The sequence below is a fragment of the Eptesicus fuscus genome, chromosome 18 (assembly GCF_027574615.1).
Source record: "Eptesicus fuscus isolate TK198812 chromosome 18, DD_ASM_mEF_20220401, whole genome shotgun sequence".
Taxonomy (NCBI): domain Eukaryota; kingdom Metazoa; phylum Chordata; class Mammalia; order Chiroptera; family Vespertilionidae; genus Eptesicus; species Eptesicus fuscus.
The window spans coordinates 6,277,682-6,301,846 of record NC_072490.1 but is presented as its reverse complement, the minus strand read 5'-3'; the positions used below and the strand labels follow the sequence as shown (position 1 = coordinate 6,301,846).

Sequence of the window (24,165 nt, the reverse complement as noted above, 5' to 3'; positions counted from 1 at the left end):
CTCTTTTCTATTCCACCCAAGTAGAGTATCACAGTAAGAACTCCTAGTGGTCCAAGCTGGCAGCGCATCTGTGTCTTTCATCCTGATGTCTCTGGGAACTCCAAATTCGTACATCCAACTGTCTACTTGACATCTCCATTTGGCAGCCCCTCAGGCATCCCACGCTTAACCTAGCCCAGTGGTCGGCAAACTGCGGCTCGTGAGCCACATGTGGCTCTTTGGCCCCTTGAGTGTGGCTCTTCCACAAAATACCACGGCCTGGGCGAGTCTATTTTGAAGAAGTGGCGTTAGAAGTTTAAAAAATCTGGCTCTCAAAAGAAATTTCAATCGTTGTACTGTTGATGTTTGGCTCTGTTGATTAATGAGTTTGCCGACCACTGACCTAGCCGAAGCAGCGGTCTTCATTTCCCCCATCAGCCCACTCCTCCCGCTTTGTCCCTATTTAACTCAATGGCATAACCAACTAACTAATTTCTCAAATCAAAACTCTGCGAGTCATTCTTGATTCCTCTCCTATTCAGTCCATCAGCAGGTTGGCTCCCATAATCCAGCCACATATAACTGTATACCATCAACACCCAACAGATCCAGCCACATATAACTGTATACCATCAACACCCAACCTCTGGCAGCTGACCACTGCAACGGCAGTGAACTGAAATGGATCACTGGTCACCTGTTCCCATCCAGTTGCCTGGCTATAAGACATCTTCCTTGCAGCAACTGAAATGATCTATTAAATCTGGAACTCATGCCCTGGCCAGTAACTCAGTTGGTCAGAGTGTCATCCCGATATGCCAAGGTTGGAGATTCAATCCCTGGTCAGGGTACATACAAGAGTTAACCAATAAATGCATGGATAAATGGAACAACAAATCGATGTGTTTGTGTAGGTTTTTTTTCTCTCTCTCCCAAATCAATAATACCAATTTTAAAAGTGGAACTTACATTAATTTCTTGCTTCAAATCCTCCTATGGCTTCTCTTTATGATGGCTAACAAAGCTATGGAATTGACCCTTTTTCCTCTCCCATCTCACCATTATCATTCAGAACACACTGCTGCTTTCTGTCCTCAGATACATTAAGGTTGTTTCTGCCTACAGCCCCTCACAATCTTACTGCCACTGCGGAATACTCCTGTCTGCTAGGAAGATGGACGTTATGGTCTTATGTAATAGAATTACAGAAATGACATGCCATCACCTTTGTCATGTTCTACTTATTACAAGCAAGTTGCAGGTCCTGCTCACACTCAAGAGGGAATCACACCAGGGTGTGCATGCCAGAAGGCAGGGATCATGCAGGCCTATTAGTTTGTCTGCCACACTGAAGGTGGCATCCACTGTGCCCCGTGGTTCCTGGCTTCACCCACTACAGCTGTCACCTTGCATTGCCCTCCTTGAGCTTTGCTAAAGAGGGCATTGGAACATATGCCTTTAGAGCAGGCGTCCTCAAACTACGGCCCGCGGGCCACATGTGGGTGTTTTTGCCGTTTTGTTTTTTTACTTCAAAATAAGGTATGTGCAGTGTGCATAGGAATTTGTTCATAGTTTTTTTTTTAAACTATAGTCCGGCCCTCCAACGGTCTGAGGGACAGTGAACTGTTTAAAAAGTTTGAGGACCCCTGCTTTAGAGCAACATCCTCAGCCTGTTTCCTGCCCATAGAAAGTTGGGGGCCCAAATCTTTTTACATTTGGTCCCTTCTTGTCTAGATTGACATCACTTTTATGTTCTGTGGATTTTCTGTGACTGATTTGAACTCGGTCTGTGCACCAAAAGCCATACCCATAATTATTGAGGTCTCCCTCCCCCCTCTCTCTCCCTCCCCCCCCTCTCTCTCAACTTAACCCCTGATACTTTAGGTATAAGAGGATGCTGTGGGACAAGAATTTATGATTCCTGAACATCGCTTTAATCAGCTAGAAAGGTTCTAAGACAGTGCCTTGATTCTTTCAGAGGTCCCCGCAAAGTATCTTTCAGCCCTTGATTTTTTTTGAAGCCACATCTTATATTTGATAATCTATTTTGGCTTAAAGGGGCAAAGGTGAGAAAGTTATTTTCTTCATTCTAGCATCTTTATATCCCCCTCCAAATTCTACTTTAAATCTGGCTAGGTTGACATTTTCAACATTCTGCTTAGGAATGTCTTTTCTTAAGCCCAAATGTCCAGTAGATCAACTTCCTATCTTCCACACTACCATGGGTACTCAGTTACCTTGCTTTTTTTCAGTCTCCTGTAAGGATTTTTTCACCATTTTTCCTCTCTTCACCACAACCCAGTTTCAATGTCACATATCTTTCCTTTGTGTTGGCACCCATTGTTATATCAGCTATCTATTGCTGTGTAATAAACGACTGTAATCTCCACGCTTTAACGTCATATTTATTTAGCTCATTCATCTGTAGGCTGGTGATTTACATTGTGCTTGCTGGGCAGTTCATCTGGACTCACATGTCGGGGGCAGTCAGTCACCCCATGGCTGATTCAGGATGGGTTTGGTCAGGCTAGCTTATTAGGCACAGGACTTTCGTGAAAAAGGCAGAGAGCAGAGTGAGGGCAAACCCAATTGCATAAGGGCTTTTCAAGCCCTGGCTTACATCATGCTTGAGAAAATCCCATTGGAGAGCGTAATAAAATCCCATAGCAAAATACATGGCTATAGAGAGAAGTGAGGAATTGGGGCATTTGCAACTTAGTACAGAGATCAATGTTATATTCGCTTCATAAAAATGATCTGGAAGAGTTTTCTTTTCCAGGGTTCTGGGATACATTCTGTAGCATAGGGATTAACTGGTCTATGAAGGTTTAGTCAAATTCCCCCGTGACCCCACCTAACCTAGTGCCTTTTTGATAGGGTAGTTCTTTTACAATCGTTTCTGTTTATTTTATGAAAATTAGTCTGCTTAAACTTTCTGTTACTGGAGTCATTTTAGTAAATTAGGTATTTTCCTAGGTGTTTATCATTTCTTCTAGATTTTCAAATTTGCAGAGTTGTGCAAAGTAGTCCTTAAAATTAAAAATTTTGTTTCAATGTTAATTTTTCACTATTTTTATTTTGTGTTACTGCTTTCGCCCCTTTTTATTAGTTTACCTATTTTGATTTTTTTTTTCAAATACTCAAAATACTGTTCACTTATTAATTCTATTTTTTCCTGTTTTCTTCACTGGTTAATGTGTGATCTTTATGACTTACTACGTGCTCTGTTCCCTGTATTATTGTTGGTGTGGGCATTGAAGGAGATGCCTATTTTTGTCCTACTGATTACCTTTAATACCATACACTATTGCCTTTAGATAATGCTCTGTCTCCCTTTTTCCTTACTGAAGCCTCAACTATTTGGCCTGTCAGCTTTAAATGATAGTGACTCACACATATTGCCTTTGCAATGAAGAGCTCTTCGTACTGTCCTCTCCCTCTCTCCTTTTTCGTTTATTTAGTTGTGTTGCTTCTACCTTGTCAAGCATATACCATTGGATACTATTCTTCCACCGTTATCCCCGCGTTCCTTTTGGTCTTTTATCCCAAATTAAAGGTATTCAATGATCACAATGTCCTTGTGCTTCAGTTTCACCAATCATCTCCTGGTTGGATGAAGCTTGTCTTTTAGTAGAATCCCAAGGCGTTACTTCCTGAGCTCTTGCATGATTAAAACTTTTTAAAACTTATCCTCGATACTTGGGCAGCTTAGTGGGTATTAAACACTTAGTTCCTATTTTTAGTTTGAGTTTCTTGAAAATGTTGCTCCACTGCTACTGACTCTTTGAGAAGTCTGATACCAACCTGATCTTTCCTTGTAAAAAACTAGGTCTTTTGGCCTAGAGAGCCCCCTTCCCCCTCTTCACCTTTAACGTGCAATAGTTAGCTAGGATATTTCTTATTGGTCATTCTGAGACAATTTCCCAAGTGACCAGAGAGTCATGACTGGAGAAGGGGATGGGCTGGGGTCAGGGTAGGTGGGATGGATTTCTCTTCCCTATTTTGCTGATTTAGTTCCTTGGATTAGATTTATTTCTGCCTTTGGAAAGGAAAATGTCAGCCCAGCTGATTGTGGCTCAGTGGTTGAGCGTGGACCTATGAACCAGGAGGTCACAGTTCTATTCCCAGTCAGGGCACATGCCCAGGTTGCGATTGTGGGCTTGATCCCCTATGGGGGGCGTGCAGGAGGCAGCCAATCAATGATTCTCTCTCATCATTGGTGTTTCTATCTCTCTCTCCCTCTCCCTTCTTTTCTGAAATCAACAAAAAAAATATAGTTTAAAAAAATAAAGGAAAGGAAAATGTCCATCTTTATTGGAGATATCCCAGGCTCCGTGTTATCCTGCCTCCTGAAATGGGAAAGAGATGCTCTCCGGCCTGAGCACAGCACACGGCGACACACGCAGCCCGTTTATGCTCAGGAAGATGTGCGAGGCAGGTCCAGGTGGTCCCGGGCAGCGCTGGAGCACGTCAGGAGCCAGGGGCCAGGCACCCAGAACAGGGAAGAGGGTCCCTGCTGTCCACGGCCACGTCTCCCAGTGGGGTCAGCGAGTCTGAGCAGGCAGGGTCCACAGGACTCACTCCAGGAGCCCCTGGGGCTGGGACAGGATTCTCTGCTCAAGCTGGGCATACCGTGGCAGGAGGGCAGCATAGACCTGCATGGGCAGAAAGAGCAGTTTAGAAGGAAAAGGGGAGCGGCCTCTTCCATCTCTTTGCAACTTGAAATTGAAAATCTTTACATCCCATTTACTGGCCATTTAATGTTCTTGCTGGGCAGAAGAAAGGAAGCGTCAAACCACAAAAAAAAAAGGAAATGCTACTGCTTCTCAAACCTAGAGTTCAAAATGTTTTTAAAGGCAAATTATGACAAGAAGCCGATTTTTGTTATCAAATCTACAAAATTTAAAAAAAAAATTCTGGCCGAAACCGGTTTGGCTCAGTGGATAGAGCGTCGGCCTGCGGACTGAAAGGTCCCAGGTTCGATTCCGGTCAAGGGCATGTACCTTGGTTGCGGGCACATCCCCAGTAGGGGGTGTGCAGGAGGCAGCTGATCGATGTTTCTCTCTCATCGATGTTTCTAACTCTCTATCCCTCTCTCTTCCTCTCTGTGAAAAATCAATAAAAATATATTTTAAAAAAAAATTCTGGTGAAGAGACTGGGACATGGCTGTCTCCTTGCACAGCTGGGAAGTTGCTGGTGCAACCCTTTTGGGAATCACTTGACTTGATGCCTGTATCAAGGAGCTTGAAAATGCCCGTAGCCTTTGACCCAGTGATTCTCCTTCTGCAAAGCTCTCCTCTGGAAATAATCCTAAAGGCAGGGTGACAGGCCCACCAAAGGTCTTCTTAGACACCACGGAACATTCAGACTCCTACGACTAGCATGGGCCACACGCTGGCTCTCAAGAGGGTGCACTGGAGAAACACACCTGCTGGCAGTGACCGCGGGTGCCCCTCTTCAACGGGAGGCCCTAGAGTGGGCACGCGGCAGTCCGCACAGGTGCCCAGAAGAGGGTCTCTGAGCCTCCCTGCCTTCTCCCTTCCTCTCCCTCCAGGTTATAGCTCAGGTGCAAAGCGATGACGTGCACATTGAACAGGTGCGAGAACCACCCTGGCCTTCAAACTTCATGTCCCACAGAGGCGCCTCTTGCAACAACCCCCTAGGCAAGAGCCATGCCCAGGAGAAGCCACCACACTGTGTTCATTCCATTTCATTAAGCCTCAAAGGAAACCGAGCTGGGAAGGTAACAGAATACCCTTTACCCACACGGAGTTGATGAGAATGTTTGAAAAATTAGAAGCAACTGCTCTAAGACGTGAAAAATGCTCAAGTAAGTTATGGCTCATTCGCCAGAGATAATATTATGCAATCATTAAAAATAACATGCATGTGCATTTTTAAGAATGTAAATACCTATGTGGTGATGCAGAATTTTATATATATATGTATTTTATACATAATTATTATATTACATATACATATGTATTACATATAATTATTATATACAGACAAAATTATGTGTACAGTGTGCTGTATAATAAACCCAAACCTAAAAAATCAACCAGGGAAAAAGGACCACAAGGAAATAAACCCCAAATTCTTACCCTTTATTCATTTTTTTTTTAAAGCTGTTTTCTCCTGTGGCTCCACAAGCCCGTCTGAGAAATGGCACACTCCATATGAGCACACGCTATCTTACAGACAAGCAACACTTCAGACCAAACGGCCAGTTTCCTTGGGGCTCACAAACCCTACTACTTCCAGCCAGTCCCGTGCCTGCTCCATTTGGCTGAATCAGCTCCAAAGTCAAGTACTTTAGTAAGTGACTGCAATAAGGACCGACTCTTGGTGCAGCTAGAGCAGCTCTGTCTGTGCACACAGAGGAAGTGAGGAGGCCTCAATTTCCCCTCCAGGGAAGAAATCGCAACATTCAGCTAAGCCCAGAGAGAAAACATTGAACACTCTTACTGTTCCGAATTTCCACTACAGCACAGCACTCTGGAGGCGCAGAGAGAAATCAGGCCGTCACCCTGCTCTCCAGGAATTTACAATCCAGTCCGCACCTACGTCACTTATGCCAACAGGCAGGGACTTGTCACTGCTTGCAGCCTGGTGTTGAGAAGGACTCTGAGGTTACACTTGGCTTTAGGGGTAGAGTTCCACGAGCTATTAGTGACTGGCCATGCCCAGGCCAGGGGGAGTGGCCGTACACAGGTATTTACTACCTGTAACGAGGCAGGTGCAGTGGTTTGTTTCCTTAGCTTTCCCCAACTACCTGCTTCCTTGCATCCCAGAGAGGATGAGAGAGCCAGACCCTGCAACAGCCTTTCTCACAACCAAGGCTGACCACGTGACCAAGGCGTAGTCTGTTGGGGAGTTGAGGGGAACAGACAGGACGTCTTGAGAAGTGTGTGAGGAGAGACTCTGCCCAGTGAATGCGGTTGTGGGGGACACGATGTCTGGAGCAGCTGCAGACTCCCTGCCACCATCTGGGACACGTCTAGAGCTGCAGGAGCCAATACGGGAGCCACACGCCATCTGGGCCTGTGCGCACTTGAGATGTAGCTGGTGCTCTAAGCACACACCAGATTTCAAAGGCTCCAGACAAAAAAAGGAGCAAAATATCACATTAGCACTTCTTCTTAATGATTACATGTTGAAATGACAATATTTTGGACTTACTGGGTTAAATAAAATATTATTAAAAGTTGTCATTTATTTCTTTATACCTTTTTAAAAAATGAGACTACTGGAAATTTTTAGATGGCCTAGGTCCGTGGTCAGCAAACTGCGGCTCGCGAGCCACATGCGGCTCTTTGGCCCCTTGAGTGTGGCTCTTCCGCAAAATACCACGGCCTGGGCGAGTCTATTTTGAAGAAGTGGCGTTAGAAGAAGTTTAAGTTTAAAAAACTTGGCTCTCAAAAGAAATTTCAATCGTTGTACTGTTGATATTTGGCTCTGTTGACTAATGAGTTTGCCGACCACTGCCCTAGGTGGCTCTCATGAGGTTCCCATTGTCCACTGCTGATCTGGAGAACTGCAGGGATCATGGCACGGAGCCCTGACACTGTTGAACCACTGAACCAACCTTGCAATGACCTTCAGACCTCCTGTTATATAAGAAAGCCACGATAGTCAAGGCTGCTCCTTAAGCCTCACAACTGGCAGCTTAAAAGTAGGCAGGACTGATGTTGTCCCCACTTCACAGATGAAGAAGCAGAGGTTCAGAGAGGAGGAGTGCTGCTCAAGGTCACATGAAGGTCAGATGGTGAAGGAGAGGCAGAATGAGTTCAGAACCCGAAGTTCCTTTATCTCAATGTAGGATCTTTCTACTGCACTAAGCTGTCTCTTAAACACAAGGACACACAATCTATAATAATAAAAGCATAATATGCTAATTAGACCGGACAGCCGAACCAACTTCCAGATGTCATTCTGGATGTCCTTCCGGACAAAGTCGCCGTGGTGGGGGCCAAGGCAGAGGCGGTTAAGGGCAATCAGGCTGGCAGACGAGTGGGTAGGGGTGATCAGGCAGGCAGGCAGAGTGGTTAGGGGCAATGAGGCAGGCAGAGTGGTTAGGGGCGATCAGGCAGGCAGGCAGAGTGGTTAGGGGTGATCAGGCAGGCAGGCGAGTGGTTAGGAGTGATGAGGCAGGCAGGCAGGTGAGTGGTTAGGGGTGATCAGGCAGGCAGGCAGAGTGATGAGGCAGGCAGGCAGGTGAGTGGTTAGGGGCAATGAGGCAGGCAGAGTGGTTAGGGGCAATCAGGCAGGCAGGCAGGCAGGTGAGCGGTTAGGAGCCAGCGGTCCCGGATTGTGGGAGAAATGTCCCAGGGGTCCTGGATTGCGAGAGGGTGCAGGCCGGGCTGAGGAACCCGCCCTTCCCCCCCCTGCACAATTTCCTGCACCGGGCCTCTAGTAGTAAATGAAATCTTGGGTACACCAATGTGTGTGGGTTGCCCTGCCACCCGGAAAGTATGAGCTTCTGCTTCCAAAATATGCTGGGAGCAATTCTCAGTGGTGTTTCTATGTCACAGCTTTTGATCCCACCATCTTTTCAAGGACGTTTATATAGCAGCCTTGGAAGACAGAGACAGCGTCCGCCTCTGGGGCAGAGGGAACATTTTTTTGCCGCCTGGGATAACAAAGATAGTGTCTCCTTTAGGGACAAAGGTTGGGCAGCTTTGCTTGCCACTCCTTTATAAGGTTACAGGAGTCTAAGCTCAGGGTCCCTCAGTTGTGACACAGACACAGTGCGTGCACAGTGTCCACCTGGGCCCACTCCGCATCACCCCAGGACACTTCAGGATGAAGGAAACATGAAGCAAGCCTGAAGCTCATGCTGCCCGCTGGACCGCCGTGAATAAAGCCCTCTGCCTGCACCGCCCCTGCCCCTGGGCACAAGGACCGGTGAGGTGGATGCTGTGGCAGACCACCCAGACTGCCCTGCAGGAATGGAGAGCTTACTCTCCAGCCTTAGCTGACAGCCCCCTTTGGAGATGGCTTCAGCTATGGAGGGCTGCCTTACCCCGTTCTGGGATGGCCTGCAGCCTGCATGCAATGACCGGCTGACATGGGGTATAAAGGCCTGGCCCCGCACCCCAATTGGTCTAAAGGGTCATCCCAGCTTCAGAAGTTCCTGTAGGGTTGGCTGAGGGCTCCACTGGGCCTGCCCTGCAGCTCATCTCCTCCTTTCCCTTCCACAGACTAGAGTCCCAAGAGTAGCCCCTCATAAATCCCCTGCATCCTTAATCGCCATCTTACAGCCTGCTTTCCGGGGAAGCTAACCTGTAACCGTGGGGGCCAACACACAGGGATTTCCTGGCCTGAGGGACTGCACGGCTGTCTTGGATCCAGACTTCAGATCTGAGTGCTAGAAACCCTGCATGCCCTGTGCTTCAGCGACAGTCTTTCCCTGGCTTCTGTAACTGGTGAAATGGAAAGGCCTGCCCTGAGGCATACGGAACAATGAAGATGTGCCCAGCAATCTATCTGACCCCTGAGGCTGTAAAATCAGCAGTAACTGGTATCTGTGAATCTCAGCTGACAACCCGGCTTCTTTTGCTCTGGTTCCTTGACAATTAAAAAAAAAAGAAAAAAAAAAAGCCCTAACCGGTTTGGCTCAGTGGATAGAGCATCGGCCTGTGGACTGAAGGGTCCCAGGTTGAATTCCGGTCAAGGGCATGTACCTTGGTTGCGGGCACATCCCCAGTAGGGAGTGTGCAGGAGGCAGCTGAACCGATGTTTCTAACTCTCTATCCCTCTCCCTTGTTCTCTGTAAAAATCAATAAAATACATTTTTTTTAAAAAGTAGCATTTCCCCTTTCATTGAGCACATCAACTTTAATGTAGGCAACAAAGAAAAACTTAACTTTTGAGAGGGGAAGGGGAGAACCCGGTTGGTTTTCACAGTGCAAACGCTATAAGCAAATTCGGATGGTCTCTCACCTGAGAAGCTCCTGGGCTCGGGGTAGCAGCTAATCGGGGACTTGGGGCTAACTTCACAACCTCGGAGAAGGGCACGCCTGTCCCAGCTGCAAGGCCTAGAAAGGAAAGCTCATTTCACGTAAGTGTATGCTGCAAATCAGGACATTAACCGGAAATAGCATTTTATCTCTGGAGTGATAGAATGTTCTAAAATGGGATTAGGGTGATGGTTGCACAACTCAGTAAATTTATTAGAAATCACTGAATTGTATACTCACAACTGGGTAATTCTTATATCATATGATCGTGCCTCGATAAAACCATTCACAAAGAGAGAGAGAAAAGAAAGATCTCACGTGCAGGCCTCCTCAGCAGGGCCTGGTTTGTCTTGCTCACTGATAGCACCTGTCAGGCCTCGGCTGAGCCCTGGCATCTAACAGAGGGGAGGGCCGATTGCCTCTTCTCCCTCACAGTACGCATCCCTCCCATCATTCACTATATTCGAGCCACCCCAGCGGCTTTCAGTTCCTCCTGCCTGGGAGCCTTTTCACTGGGAGGAATGTTCTTCTCTTCCCATGTACTTTTCTCCTCGGAGAAGCGGCGGCCCAGAACATCACTGGCTGGGGAGGCCCCCTCACCCCCTGCCTCTCAGCACCACCGGCTTCCCTCAGAGCACTTCCCACAGTTCCCGGCCACAGGGGGGTTGACAGTCCCTGCCTTGCTCTGTGAGGCCAGGGCCTGGGTCTCCACTAGCGCCTGGGGCCTCGCACACTACCTGCATCCAGGAGGCACTCAATAAATACTCACCAAGCAAACGAGTGGCAGGGCTGGAAAAGAGGGGAGGCTGCCGCAGGTGGGCAAGAGACAGTGAAGGGTTTGCAGGCAACTTAAGGAGTGGCATCGGACTGACAGGGAAACGCCCCCACCAGGAGTGAAGGAGCCCACGGAAGAGGTGAGGCGCAGTTTCCTATCCGAGGGCTGGAGGACCCCCGCTCGGAGCTGTGCGGATGAGCGAAGAGGGTGAGTGGTGCGGTGGCCAGCGGTGAGACTAAGCAAAAGATCTAGCTCCCTTTCCGCTCCTTCACGGACTGCTACGTGTGAAATTCATCCCGGGACCCAGCTGGGGAGACGAGGTCTCTAGAGGAAGTGGCCGAGACACTTCGGGGTGGGAACTGATATGCCAGGACAGGGGTGGGGAACCTTTCTCTGCCAAGGGCCATTTGGATATTTATAACATCACTCTCGGGCCACACAAAATTATCCACTTAAAAATCAGCCTGCTATATATATCTGGTCAAACATTTAATTAACTCACCCCTAATGCCTTGGCAGGGCCGGACTGAATGATTTCACAGGCCTCGTATGGCCCGAGGGCCGGGCATTCCCCACCTCTGTGCCTGGACTTAGCTCAGGTTTTGGTTTTGGGGGGCAGAGTAGGGTAACGCCCCAGATAACCTTTGGCAACTAAGTAGGCACAGAAAAGGAAAGATGGGAGAGAAACGCATGCAGCAGAGCGGCGGAGTCCTCCCCCAAAACGAGTTCTTTCCCTGCTCTGGCAGGAGGAGGAGAAAAAGGAGGAGGCAGACACAGGCTCCTCGTGGGCAACACTGACGGCTGGAAGATTGTGGACGTGTTTTCAAAGTCCCGAAGCAGAGTCCTCTGTCCAGCCAAGGTCACATTCTTGGGGAGGACAAAGCAAAGCCCTTTGCTGGCCATGTGAGGCCTCAGAAAATTATCACCTACTGAATTCCCTCTTAAAAATGTGTTTAGGTTGTATATTTCAACAAAAGACTAGCATAGACTCGAAGGAGAAACTGCAGTGAGTTAAGAAAAGAAAAGAAAAGAAACTCATAGGTAAGTGCAAGTAAAACCCAAAACGATGTAAATTTTAACTGAAAACATAACAATCTGGAAATAAAGTGTCCAATGATCATGATACAAGAGCTGGTGGGAAGTGGTGTGAGGTGGATGGGGTGTGGAAGGAGGGGAATAAAAGAGGTCATTATTAAGAGGAGGATATGGTCCCGAATTAATTCTCAATGTTAGTAGAAAATATATGTTTTAAAAGGTGTGTTAAGCCTGGCCGGAGTGGCTCAGTGGTTGAGCGTCAACCCATGAACCAGGAGGTCATGATTCAATTCCTGGTCAGGGCACATAGCTGGGTTGCGGGCTTGATCCCTGGTAGGGGGTGTGCAGGAGGCAGCGGATCAATGATTCTCATCATTGATGTTTCTATTTCTCTCTCCCTCTCCCTTCCAGTCTCTAAAATAAATAAATAAATAAATAAATAAATAAATAAATAAATAAATAATAAAATAAGTAAAATATATTATATATTTTAAAGGTGTGTTAAAAAGTTAAAAATAAGCGTGTGAAGAACGGAACCTCTAGAGGGAAAAGACAAAGCCCTTAGGTACACGGGCAGCCGCAGGCGCAGCCCGAGCCGCCAGGGGGCAGAGAAAGCTGACCAAACGGAAGGAAGAACACTCTTGTGGGCACGTGCTGCTCCTGCCACAACTGCTCCTAAGTGGGGAGATTCCTTTCCTACCCGGGATTTCAGGGGAGGCCTCCAGGAGAGCAAAGCCGCCCGTGGCACTGTCCAAGGTCCTGAAGTGCTTGGCTCCTAAGCCTTCACGGTTGACTCATCGCCCCGCTCTCGCTGAAAAGACTCGGGACTTCATCCACCTCCCCTGCCCACCAGCTGTCCACTCCCAGGCACTCGTGCCCTCACTATGCCTACGTCCATTCCCAGTGAGCCTGTGCGGAGCCTGATTCTGACCAGGCCTCACTCAGGACCCTGCCGCTCTTTCCCCACTTTACGTAGAGGATAAAGGGATTGAAAATCGGGGTTGGGTCTCGCCTTCTGGGAGGGAGGAAAATGAAGGTACAGCCGACAAGACTCCAATGTCCCGAAAGACTGGGGACACCCCAGTCTCCCCTTTCCACCCTCCTCAGCCCAGTGAGTGCCCACCCGCTCTCCCCCATCCATCCACCTACCGTGGAAAGCTCGGTAAGCGGAGCCCACGCAGGCTGAGTTGGCGGTGTCTATGACATATACCGGGGCGCCAAACACATCCGCGAGCACCTGGAGAGGACAGAGGTTCTGACTGTGGCGGGGTGCTCCTCAGAGGGATCACGGGGAGCCTGGCACACATTTTTCAAGCTCTTCCCTCATCCATCTTCTGATGCCTCCCAGGACACCTCTACCGCCTTAAAGGAAGTGTAGTTGGCCATGTGCCCGTGATAAAAGGGTCTGGATGACCTGCAGGAAGTCTCGAGTGGAGGACCACAGCTCTTCAGGCTGTCCCTGCACTATCTAACCACTGCATCCAAGACAAGGAGGAAGATTTAGGAAGTATGCTTAGCAAATGGTCCAGGTGGAGACAGCTGGTTATCTATCAGACTAATATTCACAAGCCCAAACCCAATGAACAAGGGCATGTTTTACAGGAATAAGTATAAAGCTTTCCATTTAGGCCCTCCAAATAAATTGCACGCATGTAGAATGGAAGACATGTGCTAAGAGGAGCTCACATGGAAAAAAAAGACTTGGGGGTCTTTTTTGTTGTTAATCCTCACCAGAGGACATTTTTCCATTGATTTATACAGAGAGTGGAAGGGGGGGAGGGAGCGACAGAGAGAGGAAACATCGATGTGAGAGAGACATATCGATTGGTTGCCTCCCACAAGCACCCTGTACAGAGCTGGGGATCGAGCCTGCAACTGAGGTATGTGCCCTTGACCAGAATCGACCCCAGGACCCTTCAGACCGTGGGCCGACGCTTAATCCACTGAGCCAAACTGGCTAGGGCAAGACTTGAGGGTTTTAATTGACCAGAGATATTCTAGTAGGTGCCACTGATGCCCCATAGGTATCCCCTGACTGGACCACTGTGCACCCCTCTCCAGATGCTATGAATATTGGCTACCAATGGCTCACAGCTGTCCCTCCCTGCTGAACAGAAGCTGCCTCTCACAGGTTATTTTCACCTCTCCCAGGATGGCCAGTTGGCCCCCTTACCCTAAGATGAAAACAAGTCTGTGGTAGAGTTCATGTTCCAGATCTCCCCACGGGACAGAGCTGAAGCCGAGGCCAGCCAAAAGCACACCCTTGCGTGCCCTTCGCCTGCCCTGCCTGCATCTCCCACACCCTCTCTCCCAGGAGAACTCTCTCAACACATCACTTGATTAGAAAATGCCCATTTCAGACTCTGCTTCTAGAGAATCTGACCTAAGGCAGGTATATTACAAGGCAAGAGTCGATGCAGTTATTCAAACAGCTAAGGCAGCCCCAGGCTACATCCCAAAATACTCAGCCCCAAGATATAACAGCCTGATTGTCAGACATCAGCAGGTTGACTCCAATTTTGGCCACATATTTCTAGCATAGGGGAGGATCAGAAAGAGTGACCAAGTCTGGCAACTGTATGACAAGAGGAATGGTTGAGAAATCAGAGATCTTTAAACCGGAAGGCAGACGCTTTTAGGAAGGCAAGAACACTGGCGTGCGATGTCAGGTTTGACGTGTGGGACAGGCACTTTCCGCGTGACTACAGAGGCCAGTGCTGGTATCAGAGAGTGGAGTTACACAGGGCAGCGGGTTTCCCGAGTCTAAGACAACCTGCTCAGGGCACAGTGCACGCTGCAAGGCAGCAGATCTGGCTTCCTGGGAGGGAAGGAGTGGGAACAGGCAGTCCTCCTGCTGAGTGTCTGGCTCTTAGAAGTAACAGACATGGGCCCGGCCGGTGTGGCTTGATGGTTGAGCATCAACCTGTGAACCAGGAGGTCATGGTTCGGTTCCCAGTCAGGGCACATGCCCGGGTTGCGGGCCCCAGTAGGGGGCATGCAAGAGGCAGCTAATCAATGATTCTATCTTATCATTAATGTTTCTCTCTCTCTCCCTTCTCTGAAATCAATTAAAAAAAAAACAACCACCAATTTTTTAAAAAGAATTAACAGCCCTAACCGGCTTGGCTCAGTGGATAGAGCATCAGCCTGCATACTCAAGGGTCCCAGGTTCGATTCCGGTCAAGGGCATGTACCCTGGTTGCGGGCACATACCCAGTAGGGGGTGTGCAGGAGGCAGCTGATCGATGTTTCTTTCTCATCGATGTTTCTAACTCTCTATCCCTCTCCCTTCCTCTCTGTAAAAAAAATAAAATAAAATACATTTAAAAAAAAGAATTAACAGATATGGGAGAGATCCTTTCAACACTTACTTGTAGTATGTCTCTGTTGTGAGATGCCCCTCCAGTGGCCAGAATCTTGGTCTTGGGCACTGCAAGGAAAAAGAAAAAAACGACTGGCGGTTCCCCAGACGTCTTCAGCACAAAGGGGCTTGGGTCGGCCCATGGCTTCTTGCTCGTCACGGAGGATGCGGGGAGAAACCCTAAGCTGGTTCTGTCCCTGCAGGCTCGTCATAGAATGGGCTTGTGAGGCTGCTGTCCCGCCCACCTCTTAACATCTTCCTTTTCTTTTAATTATTAAAAAACAAAATCTCTCCACAAAACAGGAAAGAAGGGACCTTAATTAAATTGATGAAGGCCATACATCCAAAATGTACAACACACATCATTCTTAACAGAAACATTTAAAAGCAATCTCTTTAAGACTGGTGTGCTGTGGGGAAGATAAGAGATCAACCGAAGGACTTGTATGCATGCATATAAGCATAACCAATGGACGCAAAACTCTGGGGGATGAGGGCATATATGGGAGTGGGGTGGGGGGGCAATGGTAAGATATGTACACATATAATACCTTAATAAAAAATAAAAAAAAAGACAGGTGTGCTGCCCGGCCAGTGTGGCTTAGTGATTGAGTACCGACCCATGAACCCTGAACAGTTTGATTCCTGGTCAGGGCTCATGCTGATTGAAGGGTTCTCTCTCATCATTGGTGTTTCTCTCTCTCTCTCCCCTCTCTGAAATCAATAAAAATATTTTAAAAACAAAACAAAAATTCGATTCCAGTTAAGGGCACATGCCTGGGTTGTGGGCTCAATCCCCAGTAGGGGCATGAAGGAGGCAGCTATCTGTACCTGACTGCAGGGAAAGCACCGGAAGGCTTCCGATGAACTGCAGGGATCGTATGCACGAAGGAAGTAGGACTCCCGCAAGACAGAAATAAGCCCATAAAGACTGGAAGAACTTCCAGGTGGTACAAGGGGCTGGGAGAGGGGATTCTAAGTAGTTTTCTTTACTTTCCAAACTTGCTAAGATAAGGTTTTATTGCTTTTACAAACCAACCTAAACAAGATGAAATATACACAGAAACATAAGCTGAAAGGGACCGTGGTGTTAGCCCAGCGCAGATGGGTGCATGTCTGATGGTGTCTAAACATCAAGAGAGCGATGGTTCTTTAAATAAAGCATCTGTAGCCAGTAGTTAAGAACTCGGAGTCTGGCCCTAGCTGGTGTGGCTCAGTGGATAGAGCATCGGGCCTGCGGACTGAAGGGTCCCAGGTTCGATTCCAGTCAAGGGCACATGCCTGGGTTGTGGGCTCAATCCCCAGTAGGGGGCATGCAGGAGGCAGCTATCAATGATTCTTTCTCATCACTGATGTTTCTATCTCTCTCTCCCTCTCCCTTGCTCTCTGAAATCAATAAAAATTAAAAAAATAAATAAAAAGAACCAAGAGTCTGGAGCCAGAAGCTTGGTTCAGAAGCTCTGCCAGCCTCAACGTGTTAAGCAAGCGACTTAACGCGTTTCCTACTTTGGGAAGTGGGAGTAATACCAGCACCTACCTCGGAGCGCTGCTGTTAATAAGGAATGAGTGCTTAGAACCAGGCTGGGCACACAGTAGGTGCTTAATAAGTGTTGGAAGCTATTATCATCATGACCATCAGCCCTACATCAAGTGCCTCTTTGTTCTCCTTAAACACTATGATAACAAGATTAGGGCTGATCAAGAAGGAACCCAAGCGGGTCCATCCACACAGCAGCTGGAAGATGGTGCCTCTTAGTGCCAAGGGGGGCGTGGGGGGAAGATGGGCGGTGTAGGTGTGTGTGTGGGGGGAGCGAGCCCGTTCATTTACATGATCCTGTTCGAGAGGAACCCAGCAGAGCTGGCCAGGCGGGTTTGATTGTGCTTTCAGGCTCGCTAAGAGGATAAGTAACGTTACGCTGTTTTGCACAGGAAACCTTTAGAGGCTGGGAATGACATGATCACATTACCCTCCTGAGCCCAGGAGGACCTCTCTGCCCTCGCGGCCTCTCCCTGCGCACCCGGCTGCCCCTCCTGACAGCTGGAGCACCCTGCCAACCACAGCGGACAGCCGTGTCTGCTTCTGAATGCGGTGCACACGGAATCCTGCCGTGTGTGTTTGGGTCTGGCTTCTTTTGCTCAGACTTCCATTGGTGAGAGCATCGATTCTGTTGCATGTGGGTGAGGCCGGGTCATGGTCATTCCTGTGTACGATCGCGTCGCGTGAACACCCACAAGGCACGTATCCTGCCTGTCATCAGTGGGGGTTGGGGTGTTTCCCACGTGGGCGACCAGGCACAGAGCCCTGATGAGCGGTCTCCGGCACGTCTTTGCAGAACCCGGGTACACACTTCTGATTCACGTTCGCCGAGGGGTGTGCATGCAGCTTAGTAGGTGCTGCCTTAACAGGTTTTCAGAAGGTTTCCCTGACGCTTATTTTTACAATATCCGGTTACTTGGTGGGTTCAAAAACGTAACACGTGCTGCCTAGAACTTAGACTGCCCAGGGGAGTGCCAGGAGGAGGCCATCCAGCAAAGGGGCTTCAGGAGTTTTCCACCTCCTCTAGGGACAACAGCTGCTGCCCAGAGGGACAAATACATGTTAGAAACCTGGTTTCCTTGCAGAACCTCCAGACCATACCAACGCCGTCAGTACGGGGGACTCACTCGCCTCCTAAAGCTGCCCATTCCATAGCTCGAGTTTGTAGAAACCCCCTTCTCTCCCATGGGCCTCCCCGAGTCCTGGTTCTGCCGCTCCGTTTCAGACCACTCAGTGCAGACAGTGGCTCCACATCCCCACTCCTCCCTATCCAAACTGAAGTGCCCGGAACTGTGCCCCCGGGGAGATGGGGCCCGGCAGGCGAGATTGAGGTCAAAGTCCAGTCATGGCTCCAGCCCAGACCTATCCCACCTGCGTGCCCACGTCCTCAGGGCCTAGAGCTTGAAACGTTCAGTTTGCAGGTTGGAGCTTAGGGTTACAGAGAGATTGCCGAGCCCGGCCGGTGTGGCTCGGTGATTGAGCGTCTATCTATGAACCAGGAGGTCACGGTTCGATTCCCGGTCAGGGCACTACCCGGGTTGCGGGTCCAATCCTCCGGGAGGGGGTCGTGCAGGAGGCAGCCAATCAATGATTCTCTCTCATCATTAATGTTTCGATCTCTCTCTTCCCCTCCCTTCCTCTCTGAAATCAATAAAAATGTATTTTAAAAAAAAGAAAGAAAAGGAAGATCGTCAAGTCCTATAGGTCCTGGCCTGGAGATGAGGCTCCAGGGGACAGAGCGGACGAACAGGAACACCTGTCTCCTCGTGTAGGCCTGCCCACAAGAGCCAGTCACCTCATTCTCAAGCCCCACCAGGGGCCCGGCTCCTTTTCTCTCCTGCCTGAGGCCCCTGCAATGGAGCCTTAACAGACAGACCCCGCCAGGCCATGTCTGACAGCTAAAAAGGGTCTCAAGCCCCGCAGTGCGAGCGAGACCCTGGCTCCCGCCACAGCTCACTTACGGACTCGATAGCCCAGGCCCTCGGCGTGAATCCTCTTGGCCATGAACTGTCCTTCGATCAGTGCTCGGATCTCCACATCCTTGGGGAACGCTGGGACCTGTGTCCAGGAGACAGCGAGCCCAGAGTGAGGCGCTCTCACTGTCCACGCGTGTGTGTGTGTTAGCATGTTAAACGACGACCCAGACTCGGAATGCATGACCCAGGCCTCCAATGGAGCTCAGGCATAGCTGCTGGCTCCCCACAACAAGCATGAACCCTGGCACATCAAAAAAAATTTTTTTAATTGATTTTAGAGAGAGAGTGAGGGAGGGAGAGGGGGGAAAAGCAAGAGCAGGGGCGGGGGGAATAGGGGAGAGAGAGAGAGAGAGAGAGAGAGAGAGAGAGAGAGAGAGAACCTCAATCTGTGGTTCCAGTTATCCATGCATTCATTGGTTGATTCTTATATGTGCCCTGACCAGGGATCAAACCCGAAACCTTGGCATATCGGGACAACTCTCTAACCAACTGAGCTACCCGGCCAGAGGCTCAAAAATGCTTGTTTTATCAATAGATGAGTGAATGAATGAAGCCCCTAAAAGTAGCACAATTTCACAGGCAACTGTTCAATGTAACACTCAGAAACGGAGCCGATGCAGCTCCAACACACGTAGCACATACCTCACGGTTTTCTGGGCTAAACCTATGACGCCCGATCATTTCAGGGGTGATCTCCTTCACGTCAAAGTAAAAGCCTGAAACAGACCAGCGAGAGATTAGCTGTCAGCGATCAAAAACAAAAGGCGGGCGTCTCAAGACTTAGAAAAGGGCGGGGTGCAATGACCCCACCTCTCTGTCCCTGGGCCCCACTCACCCACGGGATGAGATCTACGGATACTCTCCGTCCCTTGCCCTCTGGCAGGACAGAGGGCACCCGGAAAGGCCTCGGCCAGCTTCCTTAGGCAGCTCTCCCTAACGCTCACCTGGCAGCCGGGCACCGGGCAGCTGCCCCACGAGCCCCGAAATACCTGCCCACGTCCCCTCCCTGCTCAGAGGCCTGTTCCAGACGCTGGGCACCTCTCCAACAGGACCTGCGTCTGCAGCAGAAAGCTGTGCACAGGGATGCCCCAGAAGAGAGTGGGCACTGTGGCTGCCACCTCTGAGGCTGTCACCAGGCGCCCTGAGGGGGCAGGAGATGCAGCGATGGCCCAGTCTCCCACTCAGGGCAGCCTCCAGCCCGGCCTCACTCAGAACACAGGGTCTCGCACCAGCTGTCAGGCCCATGGAGCGAACGCGTAGACACACGGGGCTCCCCTGGGCCTCTCCCTGGCCCTCCTCTCCCCCTTCTCACGGGGCGCCAGGCCCTGCCCCTCCCACAGGCAGCTGCTGCCCCTACGGGGGCCTGCGCAGCACCAGGCAGCCTACCCACGTTGCCGCCATTCCCCATCTCCGTGGACCGCAGCGCCTTGGAGAACTCGCTCCAGGAACAGGAAGCCGACTCGTCGCGGATCTTCTCTCTCATGAGAGAGCCGTTCTTAAAGCTGCAGAAGTGCACGCAACCCTGAGGGGGTGTCCCAGTGCTCGCGGACTGGACACACGTGTTGCCAAGAAGAGGGGCTGCAGGTCAGGCTGGACCACAACCCCCCGCCGCTGCCTGGCAGGGACCTGAGGCTCTCCCCCGGGTCCCAGGCCCAGCTCAGGTCCCAGGAATCGCCTGGAAACGCGCTTGTCTCGGGCTATTGACAGAGGAGCCTGCCACAGAGGGGCCCAGAGCGGGGCAGGGAGCTGGGGCTCTGCACGCGGTGCCACCTGGACAACGGGGAGGGGCTGGCTAGATGTGCTAGACCCACATATTCTCCGGCAGTTCCTGGGGCGCAGAGGCTCAGAACCCGCCCCCCCTCCACCCCCCGCTTAGTAGTTTTCAGCAAGTGTCTGAATGCGTGTGCTCAGTGCTCAGTGCACCCCCTTCCTACAGGAACTGAATCTACCACGTGCCAAACATGTCATCACGGTAGCACACATGTAAACACAAAGTAAACGCTCCCTTCTCCTCACGTGATGAGCAAGGCGTGGCCCACACGTGCTAGGGCGACTGCCCCAGGCCACACACAGGCTGAGCACCCAGGATGTGGGTGGCAGGGCTGGAATGTGGACCCGGGTTTGGGGGACTCCAGGTCCTGGGGTCTTCCCCACCCAGCTCTGTGTCAGCAGGACCCGGTGAGTCCCGGGGTCTCAGCTGCCCACCAGAGCCTGCTCAGTGGGACAACTTGGGGTGCTCCCAATGGGGGCACACAGCCCGCCTCTCCTTCCTCCCCACCCAACCTACCACAGCAGCGCCATGTAGTGCTGGGGGTCGACCGGGCTGCAGAAGATGTGGCCTTCCAGGGCGGGCATGGGCTCCTGGAGCCAGAGAAACAGGGTGTCGCTGGTGCCCAGGCTGATCTGAGGAGAGATGGGCAGGGTGAGGGACCCCGTCTTTGCCCAGCTCCACCGCCCTGACCCCATCGCTTCCCTCCTCCTGCTGCAGACCGCGGAGTAAATGCCGCTTCGGGGGAGAAACCTCTTCTGACCCTCCCGCACCACAGGAGCCCAAGGTCAGCTCCCCAGATACAGGCTGTCCTGGATCCTAGGGGCTGACTTTCTAGAACGTACCACAACAGCGTCTAACTAAGGGTGTGGGTGATGACTGGTTCCCCACGCGACTTCCCACTAAACCCAGGAGGGCATGGGTGATGCCTGCCTTTCTCATCCGGGGAGCTCACGTCCGGGGGCCCAATGTTTGAACCTTCTGCCACTGTGCCCACCAGGACTGGCCACTGTCAAGGCAGGCAGAGGACGCGGCAAAGGCAAATGGCCTTCTAAGAGAGGAGATGTGGGCAGGCCCTGGGTCTCCCTGTCCCCTCCCTCCGCTGCCTTTTGGGACCATCAGGCCCTCTGACAGGCAGCGCTGATGACCCCCAGGGCAGACAGAGCTGGCTCCACCTGCGGGCGTGAGCAGTCACCTTACCGCAATGTCACCTTCCTCCAGCCTCATGCCTGCCAGCGACGCTGAGGATGGGAGGGGAGCCTCTGGTTAGCCGCCTGGGAGCCACGGAGCAAACGACAATCGCCCCCCCCCGAGTTGGGAGCCCCCCCCCGCCTCCTCCCTGAACCCACATGCTAAGGGTAGAGGCAGGAACAGGGTGAGCTGAGGCTACGTTAGTAGGTATAAGAACGAACACGTGCTCCTAAGGAGACTCAATGAACTTATTTTCATTTTGAAAGGAAAACAAGGTGTGTGCATGAGGAGTAAGCCCCACCTGCAGATCAAATGATGGGGCAGGGACTCAACACCAAGTCCCAGAGGAAGGGTTAGAGGAAGTGAGAGGTTCAGCTTGGAGCAGAAATGGCAGGTCTGGGAGCGGTGGGCAGGACTGCCTTCCCTGATCACGGGTCAGTTTTCTCCTGGGTGGGGAGATGGCCTTGCGTGGCTCCGGAGGACAGGCAGGGCCAAGGTGGGGCAAGTCCAGGGAGTCAGGTTTCAGCAGTGCAGCCTACAGCCAGGGAGGGAGGGGCCCCACCACAGGAGGGCCCCATAGAGGCCAGGCTACGGACCAGGCAGGCTCCCTGGAGAGCGATCTCCCCCCCCCGCCCCCGCCCCGCAGGGACTCACCGGGGTTGTCCCCAGTGAAGGCCACCACTTTGCATCCCGGAGGAAATCCGTAGCGCTGGACGTAGTAGGGAGAAACGGGCCCCTGGGGAGGAAAAGCCGGCACACTCTGCTGAGGCCCAGCCCGCCCTCTCAGCACGGCGTCCACCCGCGGGCCACGGGATGGGACAGGCTCCAGGTCACAGCCCGGAGCCACATCGCTGCCTGTGGCAAACCGGGGATGTCCCCTCCCGTTCACAAAAGGCCAGAGGAGCCCTGGAACCACAAACATGAGGTCACCCCACCACCTCGAAGACCACTTGATTTTGAGAGTCGGGGTCACCAGAGCAAGCGCATCTGCAACTTGTACGGGTCATGAAAGCTTGACATTCTGGATATAGCATTCACACGAAACCAATAAACAACAGGAGGACACCGGTAAGCCAACTCAGGGGAGCAGACAAACCCGTACACGCTCACCCGATCAGCCCAGCCATCGGATCAAGAACAGCTGGACAGCCCTGGCCGGGGAGCTCTGCTGGTTAGAGCATCGTCCCCATACGCCAAGGTTGGGGGTGCCACCCCCGGACAGGGCACTTATAATAACCACCAATGAATGCATACGTAAGTGCAACAATACACAGATGGTTCTCTCTCCCTTCCTCTCTCTTTAAAATGAATAAACATTTTTTTTTTAAAAAAAGAATAACTGGACACACACATGCAGATGTCAACCGTCTAAAGAAAATAAATCCAAAAGGCAGTGTGGGGAGGGGGGGGTCCCCCAGGAACCAGGGCCCTCAGGCACCTCCACGAGCTGCTGTGGGACCAGAGGGCAGGGACCCCTCCAGACAATGTACAATCTTTAGGAAGCATAGTTAGGAAAAGAAAATGTTTTTCCCCCCTTTCCCTGATTTGACTTCAGTTCTGAAAGTTTAAAATAAATAATGAGATTTCCTGGTGTCTGGGAAGAAAAGTTTGTTCCCCTCCAGCTCTTAAAGGAGCCACGTCCCTGGAAAGAGGACCTACCACAACTGAGCATGACGGTACCGGGGGGCCAAGCTTCTCCTCTAAATGAGGTGCACAGGCACCCAGGCAAGCCTGGGCCCAGACTTTGTCCTGGATCTGCAACAAGTTCATTCCAGAACCTACGGAAGGCAGGGAACGAGAATTAGAAACACCTTGCAAAAGTGCACAGATCTGGGAGGGAGAGCGGACCAATGGGATGTATACCATGTGCCAGGGTCATGCTAGACCCAGCCAGCCAGCGGCTAGCAGGGCCCTTGGAAATACCCCCTCCCTCATCCACCCCCCACCCCCGCCCAGGCTAGCCTGGAAAGCTGCTGCCCCCAGACCTGGCTGAGGCCTGGCCAGGGGAAGGGAAGATGTTGACAAGGAACTGCTCTATGTCCCCTGAAGTTCAAGGTGTCTCCTCAGAGGTAGCCCACTGCTGATGTGGGCCAGCCCTCAGGGACGTCCCAATCACATCAAACTTCGGGGAGAGCGCTCAGACTCCCCTAACCTTCCTCCTGCTCATCACTGAGCTCACCTCCTCTTTGCTAACACGATCTATTTCTCCCAAGGCTTCCCTCGGGGTGGGGGAGGGGATGGAACCCGGAGCACAGGTGGAGGCAGACAGAGGGGGCTGGGACAGGGATGGAGTCACCTGCCCATGAGAGGCAGCTGGGAAGTTAGGAGGTGACTCCTCGGGTGAGCGGAGCGGGAGGCCCGGCGGAGGCTGAAGATGGTGGCCCTGTGGCGTGCCTACGGGAGCGGCGGTGTGACCTTCCCCAGCGGCACTCTGCCTCAGGGAGGGTGGAGAGCACAGGTGCACACCCAAGCTCGTCCACGGTTGAGTTCTGCTGATCTGAGTTCTACGCCATTAGCTGCAGGAACCTTTACTTGTCCCGACTGTGAGTGAAGCTGGGGGAGGGCACTCCTTAATCACCT

At 51.2% G+C, this 24,165-nt stretch overlaps 1 protein-coding gene across 5 annotated transcripts in view; it reads right to left on the bottom strand.

The window, feature by feature from the left end:
• Positions 1-4,272: 4,272 nt before the first annotated feature.
• XYLB (xylulokinase) overlaps positions 4,273-24,165 on the bottom strand; it is a 34,920-nt gene continuing 15,027 nt past the window's right edge. Inside the window, exons 9-19 of one of the 5 annotated variants that reach the window (XM_054708002.1) lie at positions 23,245-23,363; positions 22,240-22,321; positions 21,595-21,635; positions 20,914-21,029; positions 20,013-20,128; positions 19,269-19,342; positions 18,612-18,708; positions 15,124-15,182; positions 12,902-12,989; positions 9,926-10,020; positions 4,273-4,634 (exon numbers count right to left, since the gene is read on the bottom strand). In XM_054708002.1, coding sequence (XP_054563977.1) covers positions 4,557-4,634; positions 9,926-10,020; positions 12,902-12,989; positions 15,124-15,182; positions 18,612-18,708; positions 19,269-19,342; positions 20,013-20,128; positions 20,914-21,029; positions 21,595-21,635; positions 22,240-22,321; positions 23,245-23,363 — 965 coding nt within the window. In that variant the 3' untranslated portion in view covers positions 4,273-4,556. Of the gene's footprint in view, positions 4,635-9,925; positions 10,021-12,901; positions 12,990-15,123; positions 15,183-18,611; positions 18,709-19,268; positions 19,343-20,012; positions 20,129-20,913; positions 21,030-21,594; positions 21,636-22,239; positions 22,322-23,244; positions 23,364-24,165 lie in introns of those variants that run through there. The other 4 variants (XR_008554446.1, XM_054708000.1, XM_054707999.1 and 1 more) reach the window with 4 other exon arrangements.